The 12,601-nt window shown below is 42.5% G+C and overlaps 1 protein-coding gene across 3 annotated transcripts in view; it reads right to left on the minus strand.

Moving 5' to 3' along the window:
- Nucleotides 1-12,601, minus strand: part of TPR (translocated promoter region, nuclear basket protein) — a 59,509-nt gene that overhangs the window by 23,639 nt on the left and 23,269 nt on the right. For all 3 annotated transcript variants that reach the window (XM_014596028.3, XM_014596027.3, XM_014596026.3), the window contains exons 22-32: nt 12,033-12,199; nt 10,468-10,620; nt 8,963-9,079; nt 7,148-7,351; nt 6,850-7,034; nt 6,277-6,424; nt 5,110-5,247; nt 2,823-2,954; nt 2,394-2,524; nt 1,787-1,997; nt 338-487 (exon numbers count right to left, since the gene is read on the minus strand). In XM_014596028.3, coding sequence (XP_014451514.1) covers nt 338-487; nt 1,787-1,997; nt 2,394-2,524; nt 2,823-2,954; nt 5,110-5,247; nt 6,277-6,424; nt 6,850-7,034; nt 7,148-7,351; nt 8,963-9,079; nt 10,468-10,620; nt 12,033-12,199 — 1,736 coding nt within the window. The remainder of the gene's footprint in view (nt 1-337; nt 488-1,786; nt 1,998-2,393; nt 2,525-2,822; nt 2,955-5,109; nt 5,248-6,276; nt 6,425-6,849; nt 7,035-7,147; nt 7,352-8,962; nt 9,080-10,467; nt 10,621-12,032; nt 12,200-12,601) is intronic.

A 12,601-nucleotide genomic window follows, 5' to 3' on the forward strand; every position in this document is an offset into this window, starting at 1 on the left:
TGTACTGTGGTAATGTAACACCCCCGAACCCCCGAGATACTGCACTCTAGCCTTGTCTGTTACGCTTTTACACTGAACTTTTTTTCGTCCCTATTTACAAAGATTCTGGGGAATAGCATCATATGGACTGAGCACCGGGTTAGAAACAAGGAATTCGAGTTTTAATCTTTTCCAATGAATCAAAGCACATATAAATAATTTTATTTGTTCTCCATTTGTGACAAGTGCATGGGGTGGGTGTTTATACACATTTATACATGCCCATTTATTATCTCCAGTATGGCGTACTGCTTTGGAAAAGTATGTATTGTAGACCATAAAATAAGTCTATTCTTACCTTTTGTAAACATTCTATCTGACTTTCCAAGGATTTTGTCTTCACGTCAGCCTGACTAAGAGATTCTTTCAACTCTTGTACTTCCTGAACAGAGGCCTGCTGTTCTTGTTGTTGTTCTGCAGATGACTGAGCTGATGTCTCAGCCACCACCTAAAACATTTCAAAGTGATACTGGGTGAAGGCTTTTGCTTTGGAAAGAAGTAGAAAGCAGAAACAATTGCATATACAATACTGTCATGTGTGCACTGATTATCAATAAAGTTTTAGGCAGAACACAAATATACAAGTTATGATGGCTCAGTAAAAGAATGTGTCATATAATAATGTAAGATAGAACACATTATAACCATCCATTATTATTTTGCAACCAAGTGAATGTCAAACAACATCACTAGGTTTTGGGGGTTTTTTTGTTTTTAAGGATCATATGAAATTATTAGGGGTGCACCGATAAAGATTTTGGGGGCCAATACCGATAGCCTATATTTAAAGAGGCATATCTGCTGATACTGATCTGATACAGCTGCCACCAGGTGGTAAGTCCAGTGTGATGAAAGGGGATGAAGGGGCATGGGGGGCAGATCAAAGCCCCCCTCCAGTGAGGAGGGGGCAGAGGTAGGCACTGCACAGCCAGGGCGGGGAAGGGGGGGGGCCCATGGGACAGAGGGAGTGGGGGCCAGATCTGTGTGGAGCGGGGCAGGATGCAGCTGCAGGGTGGAGTGCACAGGGCTTTTCTTGCCAGGGGCATGGCTCAGAGTAGGCTCCAGCAGCGCTGGGAGCAGGTTGTAGCCACCCCAAATGTCTCTGTAGCTCTGCTCCCAGCCCTATGCAGCCCCAGCTCAATGCCCCACCTCTACCAGCTGGGAAAAGCCAGGGCTGTGCTGGGTGGCGGTGCGGGGCTGGGAGCAGAGCTGCAGAGATATTTGGGGTGGCTGCAGCCTCCTCCTAGTGCCACCGGAGCCCGTTCCGAGCCCAGACCCTGGCAAGAAAAGCCCTGCAGTGCCAGCTCCACCCTGCAACTGCAGCCTGTCCCACGCCGTGCAGATACAGGGACACATGTCATCCAGCCCCTGCCCTCCCAGGGTGCTAGCAGCAGCAGGAGCTGCCCCCACCCCACAAGCCATGCCTCCATTCCCCCCCCCCCAACCCCACTCTCTCACCAAGGGGGCGTTGATCTGATCCCACCGCTCTTCATACTTACCAGCTGGAGACACTGCTCCGTGCTGCGTTGCGGCTGCGCGCAGCACGGGCATTTATTGGCCAAATTATCGGCCCAAACAGGCTGATATCCGATATAGACAATTTTCTTTATATCAGTACTAATCCGATATCGGACTGATGCATCTGTGGCACCTCTAGAAATTATAACCAGTATTATATAGTAGGGTTCATTTTTAAAAAGTCTATTTGAACTGGCTGAACTTCTGAACCAACAGAATTTACAATTACCTTGTCATGCTTTGCTTTCAGCTCTTCATACTGAGTCTTGTATCTGCGCCCAATTTTCTTAACCTGTGTTATAGTCTTGACTTTTTCTTGTATGTCAGCCACTTTCACGTCTAGCTCTTTCTGAAGATTATCCTTTTCACCTCTTATTTTAGTTAGCTCATCCCTGAGAGTCTGAACAAGATTCTGGCTTGTGGTCAGGGATGCATTAGCTCTAAAATATCAAAATTGGAGGAAGAGTGCATGTTAACATATTTGAGATTTTTTTTTAAAAGGAATGCAGTCTGATATTGCTGTGCTATGCAGTATCATAATTCACAAAATCAAATGCACATGGCTTGCTAAAATATTATATTTTTACTTTGCTTTTTATATTTTAAAATGTTATATTTGGAGTCACCTGGTTAATATTTGGACTACGATTTGTTCCCAAAGAAAATAAATAATAAAATTGGTTAAATTGCTGGACAAATACTGAAGATATAATATTTATACAAAATGAGCTATGAATTCCATTTCCAGATGCTGCCTTATATATTATGCAACAAAACACTTCTAGGAGCCGCCCCCATCTGCCAAATAAGTTTTTCAATGATTTTATATACTATACCTTGCTATTTCTGCTTTAAGCCTCCCTGTTTCTTCACTCATCTGCTGTATGCGTTTGGTGTTTGCCTCCTTCTCTGAAAGGAGCTTCCGATATTCTTCAACATCAGTGTCTTTTTGTTGGCTCAGTAAATGCTGTAAGATGTATAAACTGAATGGGTTCATTTTTGCAACAGAAAAACATTGTACCCCATAGAATTTTAACAAGCTGTAGTGTTGCTTTTCCATTGCATTACAATTTAGTTTAGACAGTATCCTAAATTAGGGATAGGACATTTTATGCTATAAATTCAAGGCTTATAAATGCAAATTCACTGAAGTGTCATAAAACAAATACAATTCAATGTTGCATCCCATTTCATGTGCTAGAACAATTGATTAGTACTGACATTCTTTCTTGGAAATATCTGTTTTGGAAAGATGAACTACTCACCTGGGTCCTGGCTTTCCAACGTTTAACATCTTCTTCCAGTAGTTTCTTCTCTGCCTGCAGCATTCCACTTTTCTCACTCAGCTCAGCATTAGATTCTTGTAAAGGCAAGATATCCGCTTCTAGTTTACGCACCTGGAAAAAAATCGATGTTAGATATCAATATACACCTCCATTCTGGTGTCATCATATTGCAGACAGGAGATGAGTCATTGTTTTGATCACTAGGGAGATAGGGAGGTGCAAATGAATGGATCCCTTCCCTTTGAGTTGTGTTGCAGGTGCCTATACACATGGATCAAAGCTGCTCCAATGCACTATAACTACAGTGCATCAGAGCAGACTCAATTAATTGGGGACGTTGATGCATTTGCCATTCGGGGTACTATAATTAGAGCAGCTTTCTAATTAAAGAACCCTACTCCCGCTTCCTGGACCATGTGTATAAATGCCCTTACTGACCAGCTGCAAGTACTGGTGAACTGACTTACAAGTGCAGGTGACAATCAATTTAAATCTTTCCAGGGCTTTTAAAGGCTGCTCTGTGGCCAAGTTCAGTGTAAAGAAAAGCTTAGACAGACAATGTAATCTAAGTTTTTGTTCACAGACCTTGTAGAAGTCTGTGTAAACTGAAATTCCCACTCCTTTCTTGCAGGAGAGTAAAAAGCTACAGAAGCAGAGTCCTAGGTCTACCTGGAACATGACTATTGTGAGATGAGAGTAATATAGCATCTCTCTCCAATGTTAGATTACATTATGGCCTGTAGATTAACACTATCCCTGTGTTAACTTGCTTCCTATTGAATCCTTGATAAGGAATGAAAGAGTTAAATTGCTTAAATCTTTCAGTGTGGCAAATGGGTCTATCCTGGAACATATTGCACTGAATATTTTTTCGTTTGTGCATTAAATGAGAGAAAAAAAAAACAACACACCAGTTACTGTAAGTAGTGGGGATCCTGGTTTTCTCAGTTTAAAAATCCCAACTCCTCCGATTAAATCTCCCAAAATCTGCATTTTTCCACAATTAGTGAAATGCCATTATATATATAGGTATCAGTTGAGCGCAATGTCTTATTGATATATTTACAATTTTAAAGCAATTTGGAAGCCTAACAGTGCCTCAATCACAATAATAAAATAACTGTGAATAACCTGTGTTGTGGCATTTTGGGGGTTTTTTTTGTTTTTTAATCATAGAAAAATTAGAGCTCCCCTTGCCCCTTTGCTCACCGGGACATGGGTCTAGCTGCAGCTGCCCCCCTGGCACTGCTTTGTGGCACCGAGCAGCCTCAATATGCCAGTGCCCTGCCCCTTCCGTTGCTACTCACTTGCAACCCACAGCCCTTTGGGCCCTGCCAGCACCCCTCACTCCCGAACCACAGCCCCCCCTTCCCTGCTGATACCCCTCACTCCCTTCCCACCGCCCCCCAGTTTATGACAAAAGGGGTGAGTGTGTGGGAAATGGGGTGGATATAGGGAAGGAAGGCTGGTGTGGGCACAGGTGACATAGTGGAGAGGGAAGGGGTACATGTCCCCCCCCCCCAGATTTCTGCTTCCACAGCAGGTCTGCAGCTGGGCTAGACCAGCTCTGGGCAGGAGCTATGGCCCAGCCAACAGGACACAGCACAGGATGGAATGCTGTGCCATCATGGCCACCAAGCTGAGGCAACCAGCTGCCTGCCTGGCAGCAGTGAAAGCACAACTCCGTGCCCCTCACCTTGGAGGCTGTAGTGGTGAGGCATGTCCCGCTGCGCCAGGTCCCTCCTCCTGGGCCGTGGAGGCAGCTCCTGCCCAGAGCTGTTCTTGCCCTGCTGCAGCCCTGCACCCTGCTATGAGCAAGGAAGTGCTTTTTTTTTTTTTGGGGGGGGGGGGGGGGGGGGGGGGGCGCACATGCCCCCCTTGCCACATTGCTCCTTCCCCTGCCCCCATAGATATACCTGGAGAGAGCTGCAGGAGTTGCTCTCCACAGCTGCTTAGGCTCCTACGTGCATGTGCATGAGCACATTCACATGGCACCCGCTGCCTCCAATTGCTCTCCCCTGCTCCTCCCAGTCCCAAACAGCCCCTTGAAGACTGGAACTCTGCCAGCCTGCAAGGGGAAACCCACAGTTTCCCCGTGTTTTTCCCCATTAAAAGGACAAAATCCATGTTTTTCCACAATGAAAGAAAACCCAGATCCCTGATAATTAGCAATCTGTTATATCCAGTTAAGCAAGACACTAATTTAATTTGTTTTCATGCGACACATGAATGTCTGAAACCTTCATACATAAGTCTCAGCACCAACCTTTGCTTGCATTTGTTGCAACTCTTGTTCAAGCCTCTCCTTCTCTTCCCGCAGCATTTTGTTTGTTTCTATTAAAACATTCATGGTTTCAGTCTTTTTCATTAGTTCCTCATGCTGAGCTATTGTCCTTGCAGTTACCTGTCAGGTCAGAAAAAAATAATTTAAATCCTTCTTCTGTAGCAGGAGGGCATGGCCATCTTCCTTTGGCTCTCTCAAGTGTATTTGAACAACACTTACAGTGGCAAGACACGGCTAGCCCTTGCTTTCCTGCTTCATCTATCACGGGCTACAAAATACCCTCGGTGTTGTGTGACACTGTTGATTGTGGAGTTTTAAGAATAAATTAAATAAGGACTTGCATGGATAGTTTGAATAGGAATGATCCTGCCTAGATCAGAGAGGAGTGGATTAAAGTATCTCCTGAAGTCCCTTCCAGCCTTACTTTTCTATAACCCTATGGTTTAACTTTTAAGTTTAAGCATCTGTACATGTACACAATTTTAACTGGCATTAGACCATAACAGAAAACTATCCTTGCATTCATTAATTCACTGAGCAAAAGCAAATAAGGACGTGGAAAAAAATCAGAATATTTACAGAAGTACTGGACTTTACAAAAGTTTCTCAGTATATTTATCTAAGCACTTATTTTCTACTTCTCTTAAATCTATTGCAGTGTAGTACCTTGGGGTGCCTTGAGGTGTTTTCAAGGGTGCTGCAGGGTGCCATACAATGTTAACACTGTCAGGTGTGTAAATATGATGATTCACAAGATAAACCCAGAGATTTCAATTAGGAACCCACACTGTTAAAATATTTTGACCTGTTGTGGTCTGAGTTTTTTGCAACAGAAGTGTTCTACTATTTTTCTGCAGTTGAAATACAAGGGGGAACAAGCTGGCATTTTCCAAGGGATGCCTTGAATTTAACTAGATATGTCCCAAGTGTAAAAAGCTTGAGAACCACTGATCTATTCTCTACAATTGCTCTATCGCTTTTGAGAACAAGTTCACAGGGTTATAAAAATAATGCCAGCAAGATGGGCTAAATTTAAGCCTCAATTTCAAACTGGATTTTTCTAAAATCATTCACTTTCAGACACGTGGTAGAAAGACTGGAGTACAGAAGAAGATACTTTAGCCAGTAACGGACAGGTTATGTACACACCTGCACCTTCTCTCTCTCAGCATTCAGACTGTCTTGCAGTTCTTGGAGCTCCTTTTCCAGGTGTTCCACCCTCTGACGGTAACGCAAGCTTTCCACCTGGGCCACCTCAAACCTAGTTTCAGCAATCTCCTTCTCCCGGCGTATAAATCTGCAGTAAGAAAAGAGGTGCCATGAACTGAAGAGCACAGGATAATGCAATTCTCAAATGAGGCAGCTGATGTCTCAGTGCTTTAAAAAGACAAAAGATATGGAAACTGATTAAAAAGATCCAAAAGGAACTCCTAATATCTACCAATAAAAAAAGGACACAAGAACCCTAAGCCTAGTCTGGGAAAAGGTCTCGCTGTGTTAAAACATCTTTCCCTCAGTTCTCTCTCTTTTCCATATTATACTGAAGAGCAGCTTTTGACTGAATGAGGGGAAGCACCTTTCACTCATCTAAAAAATGGTTAATAAAAATTAGTCCAAATTTTTCTCTTTTAGTCCCAAGACTTGACATGAAAACAAATTAATCAGTTTGGTAACTGAATTTATTTACAAAAACTAAGATAAATAGTCTAGTATCAAGGTTACCTAAGAATTTCCATGATTTGTTCCTGTGATTTGCCTTCTTCATTGAGAGAAACATTCAATGCACTTGGGTTTGCTTCCTTCACCGATGTCACCATCTTATCACTCAGAGTTTCCAGCTGTTCATGTAATAATCTATTTTGTTTTTCTAAGTCTTCACTGCGAGAGACAAGTTTTGACACTTCATCCTGCAACAAAAAATATGTGAATGTTTGCCCACAGTGCATGGGTTTGAAAACCACAAACATCTGCACAGTTCAAAACAGTCACTGGAAATTGAAAAAGAAAACAAAAAATCTACCTTTAACATTCTTTCCCGCTCTTCCCATGAAGCTTTGCACTCCAGTAATGCAGATTCAGCTTTCTGAGCAGCTTCCTCCAATTGCTGCCTTACAGCTGCATTCTTAGAGACTTGCTCTTTAGCAGCCTGTAGCGCTTCAACATCAGCTGCATGAAGCATCAATTCCCGCTCGTATTTATTTTGAGCTTGTGAAGCTATCTTTGCCTGCAGGAAAAGGCAACAGCGTTTTATTTATTTCCTGAAGTTTATCAAATTATCACCTATTCCTGACAGCTTTTGTGCTTGTACAAAGGTCACAACTGCAATAAGGTAAAATTCTCTTATATTAAATTTGTCCTCTCTGATCTCTCTCAATAAACCAGCTAACCACAATACAATCAAAGCCACCTCAAAAAAGATGCTTTATCCTTCAACTGACATTTCCGAAGGGCAGAAGCATGATTTGCTCCTGTGGAGATGTGACAAACCTCAGGAGGTGTGATTTTTATCCTAATACTTCTGTTTTAAATGCATTCATGTCATTGTAATGTTGTGTGCCAGATACACAAAGTTAATACATGGGGAAGGAATGGGTTAAAGGGACAATGAAACCAGAACTGCAGGCCTATCCATTTACAGAAACTGGAATAGCTTTGACAACACATCAAGAAAGGTGCAGAGTGCAGGTAACATCCAGGAGGTATCCAGGAGAGACAGAAATAATCATGAAAACAGATGGGCTGCCTGGACAAGAAGGGTGGCAGCTCCTGGTGGGGAGTCTGAAGACAGGGTCTGGAGAGAGACCAGCAAACCAGCTTTGGGATTGGGAAGACTGGAAAGAGAACAGTGAGGCAATCTTTGGAGGTGCTCTGGCCTGTGTGGCCTGGACTGGGAACAGAGGAATGGCTTAACCCCTGAGGTGGAGAAGAAGAGAGAATCTATGGCTAGGTAGCTTTTGCCTTATTAAATGCTTTTATTGAAACAGTGCCTGTTTGCTGCTTGGAACTTTAGGTTGCACTTGTTTTCTTCAACAAGGAGGTCAAGTCTCTCTCTCAGGAGCGGAATCAGATGTTAGCTCCTTGTGTCAGGGCCACTGAGAACCTGGAAGATAGAGTAAAGGACAGAAAGACCAGGATCTCAGAGTGAGGAGGAGCCAGGGCTCCTCTTACCTTAGACATCATGTCTAGAATAGCTTTGGGGGCTACACAAGAGACCAATCAAGACTGTTGTGGTCCTGAGCAAACACCCTACTCTGAAAGGACTCTGAAAAAGATACCTTGCTTATTCACCCAAGGATCATACTAGAACTCCAGTAGACTGAAGAACAAGAGCTTTTTAGATACCTTCCCATCAGTCCTCTTATTAAATTCTGCATTGCTAAGAAACAAGAATTATCATGTATTTCTGCCAATTCTATTGGAAGTCAAATGTGGAGAAGGAAATGTAATCAGAGAGAGACTGATTCAGTCCAAGTGTTGGGAGACATGGAAAGCTGGCAATTAAACTCCCAATTCAGGTTAGCGCCAACCTGGGATGTTTCCTCCTATCTAAAAGGGTTACTTGGAATAGAAACAGATATAAAAAAATAAAATGGGACCAAGATCCACTTTAAAAATAGGCAGTTATTTCACAATAATTTTATCTTTCACAGAACTGGTAAAAATATTGGTCTCCCTATAATTACTGCAGCTTGTACACAGACAAAGTAAACATTACTTTACAAATCAGATAAGGACTTTTTCTATTTTCTTTGTGTGTCAAAAACAAATATGCAAATGTCATCTCGTCATAGGATTCTCATTTTTGCTACATGCAGCTAAAATAGTCTAAACATACTTGTTCCTGACAGTCTCGTCTGGCTTGCTGTTCATTATTTAAGGCTGTGCTGGCCCTCTGAAGAGCTTCCTGGACTTCAGATTGCACAGCAGTGAGGCTCTTCTTCAGTTCAGACAGCTGTAAGAAGTGGGGGGGAGGGGTACACAACATTGAATACAGTCAGCATATTTTAAGACACAGTGAACTGGTAAGAGCTTTGAGCACGTTTAAATGAGGTAGAGAACCAAGGTATGCATTTAAAGCAGTTATAATCCAATGAAGAAAACCTCTGAAAGGTTTTGGTTTATTCATGGTTTACTTTTTTAGGATGTCATACATTTTTAATAAGTTATTGTACCTTCAACCTGGGCCTTTAATCATTGAAGCACCTAACGAGCTATAATCAGCTATAAAGCTCCAACCAACTATAAAGTTAGACTTTGAAAATGTATGTTTACAGCCGATTGTTATCCAGCTTTAATTCGTATGTATAGAAAGGAATACATTGTGTGAAAGCAATCTCCTGGTCCTCCGGCATCCCGGGGTGCATTGTTCCATTTCTAGTGTAAACTTCTCTAAAATACAACAAGGAGGAAACCTCTGCCCCTGCACAGTTCTAAACCCTACATTCATTCTCTCTACCTAGCAGCACCAAGCAGGAGAAATACCAGGCCCCCAGCCAACCCTTATGTGAGCTCAGAGCAGATAAACAGGGATGTCCCTGCCATACTGGAGCATTGTGGGGGAGGAAGAAGGGTAGGGAAGGCCTGCAAGAGTAATCCCCTGTGTTTGTTGCTTGTCAGCAGGCCAGGCAGCACTGTGGCCAGACACACTGTCCCCAGCTCCCTGAACTTGTGCAGGAAAGAATGGGGGTGGAGGGTGGGGGGCCCCCATCCCTCCTTCTCCCTTTGCTGCTGCTCTGGAGACCTGGGGTCTGCTCTAGCCTGGCAGGATTTCTCCAGCTCCACACACAGGTTGGGAGAACTGATGGGAAGATTTCCCCTTCATTCCCAGCTTTCTTCTCTAGGAAAACCCAGGGATCCTGGGGATGATTCCTTAGACTTATCCAACTCTTTCAGTGGTGCTGCTAACCAGCAAGAGCTTAGCATGGTCCACTATGGTCAGCAGTGGCAGTCCAAGCTGTTAGTCCCTTTTCCCTCCTCCCGACAGCCTGATGTATGCATGTGTAGCTGTGCACATGGAACAATGTCTTTATCACGCAAAAAAAGGCAATGCTGTGATTGCAATAAACTGGAGCCACCCTGAGTGCTCATGTTTTGCTCCATCCATAGAATAATCTGGTTTTGGCTGACATGTCAATTTTCTTCTCTTTATGCACTGCTCAAAGTTCAAGAGAATAGAAACAAGTTTTAATACATTATATCCACTTAATGTCCTTCAAATTCTACAGTAAACTCTACAGTAAAAAAAAAAAAAAGGTATAATGCATTAGCACTAAACACCACAGTTGGCAAGAATGTATTTTACACCATCTATAGGAAAAGTGAAGGTCCAGTGTGTTGTACCTGTTGCTCCATGCTCTCTACAGCTTTACGTTTCTCATCTTGAAGTTCTTGTTTTTCCTTCTCTGCCTCCATCAGCTTCTTTTCCAGCTGGGCCTGATACTCAGAGGAGTCCTTTAGACGGACTTCAACAGTTGCACGAACTTCTTCTGTCACCTGCATCAAAAGCCACAACAGTAAAAGTTTAAAGTAGTAACTTACTTACACCTCTGCATATCAAAATACATGACAAAAGCTGCTTAAATTGAACCATTTTCTTAAATAAGAAAGTAGATGTTATGCCTCGCAGATATTATTCAAATAATATCCATTTTATATCAAGATATGTATTCTCCCATTTCAGTCCAACAGTTATTGGATGACAACAGAAAGCATGGATAATGGTGAAAATGTATACTTTGAAAGTAATCCAGTATTAGAGCCCAGTTTCATGTAACTCATTTAAAAAATGTGCCAGCTAAATAATAGGCTATTTACTCCAGATTCAACTGTACAAACAACTGCAACATAATGCAGTGTTTGCAACAACAAAATACTGGAGGTGAAGACACCTGGATGCTTGGTAAAGGACAGTTCATCAATGTCACATATCACAGTTTTAATAGAAAATACATAACCTTGTCTGGTGATAAAAGATTTTATATTAGAACTGTGCTAATCTATTGTTTTAGAGACATACTGAAATTATTTGAGGACAGGGTACATTTAGGCAGCAATGTGCTCGATAGAAGAAAATGTGCACGTGTCCTTAGTCAGCCCATGCCTACAAGGGTTTTGTTTCTTGAGGGATATTTAGTCCACTGAATATGGTATGCTTATAATTATCTCACATTAGTTTGCAATGCCTGTATTTCTAATGATCCTGCCACAGTAATACATTTACCTTGTTCTTGAGGGCATTTTGTTTTTATGCAGGGCAGGGGGATCGGGGGGGCAGGGCTGGGGAACAACACTTTAGCACAAACTCCGATCTTAATTCAAATTTACATTCAGTCATATTAAACAAAAAAAATTAAATACAAGAACACAGACTATGAAGACTGATAAAGGTACATGTATGGGAGAGACTGGGTGCATCCACATGTGTGATTAATGCTATGCAATAAGCTCTGGAGCAGATGAAGCTGGAGTCAACTGCTCCCGGGTGCAGCATCTACACATGCCAGGGCAGAGCAGGCCCCCCAGCTAGCTGAGCTGACCAGCTGAACATCTACATGTGCATTTTGGTGCAGTGAAGTACCCCACCACAACAACTGTCCCCGACAGTACCATCCGACGGTGGAATTAATTAGTTTACTGTGCCCTAATGCCCATGCACATATAGACTGTGACGCTTTACTACTGAGCTAATTGGTCTACTCTGCAGTAAAGTGCAGATGTACCCACTGATAAGGAATTTAAATTTCATTACTCTAGAACACACTGAGAAGTAGTATAGCCTGTGCCACTCCTCCATAATACTACACATGCTGCGGTACTCACAAGCAAAAGAAAGTAAAAACAGGAACAAGACTTACAGCAATATTTAGTAAAGTAACTTTGATGGCCAATTACATGTCAGTATGTACCTGTTTCTCCTTATTAAGGGATTCTTCAAGACTAAGGACCATAGCTCTGTACTGTTCCACATTACTAGAAGTAGTCTTCAATCTTTCTTTCAGATCATTAACTTGTTCCTCAGCTTGCCTTAGCTGACTTACAAGATCATCCACATCCTCATTGGTACTAGTCTGCCCTATGATACCAAAACACAGTTTAATGTATAAAACTAGGATTACATTTTTAAGATTGAAATTATGTGCAATTTACAATTTCTGAAAATACACAGGCGAGCAGAGAATTTTAAAACCGAACAGGAAGCAAGTTCATATAAACCTCTTCATGCATATTAACTTTTATAGGGTGTTGCAGGGGAGGAATGAAATAAAAGATATTTCTCTTATTTACTTGAACCCAAGATGCGGCTTTTGTCCCACCCCAAAAAAGGGGGAAAGGCCCCTCATCTTGGATTTGAGTAATAGGTAGTGCGGGGAGGAAGAAGGGAGGGGGAAGGTAGCTGGTGTGGCTGTAGCTGTTGCCTGGCGCACCACCCTCATCTGCCTCTGTCCTGCCCTGCCTTTACCTGCCATTTGCCTGC

The sequence above is a fragment of the Alligator mississippiensis genome, chromosome 5, assembly GCF_030867095.1.
Source record: "Alligator mississippiensis isolate rAllMis1 chromosome 5, rAllMis1, whole genome shotgun sequence".
Taxonomy (NCBI): domain Eukaryota; kingdom Metazoa; phylum Chordata; order Crocodylia; family Alligatoridae; genus Alligator; species Alligator mississippiensis.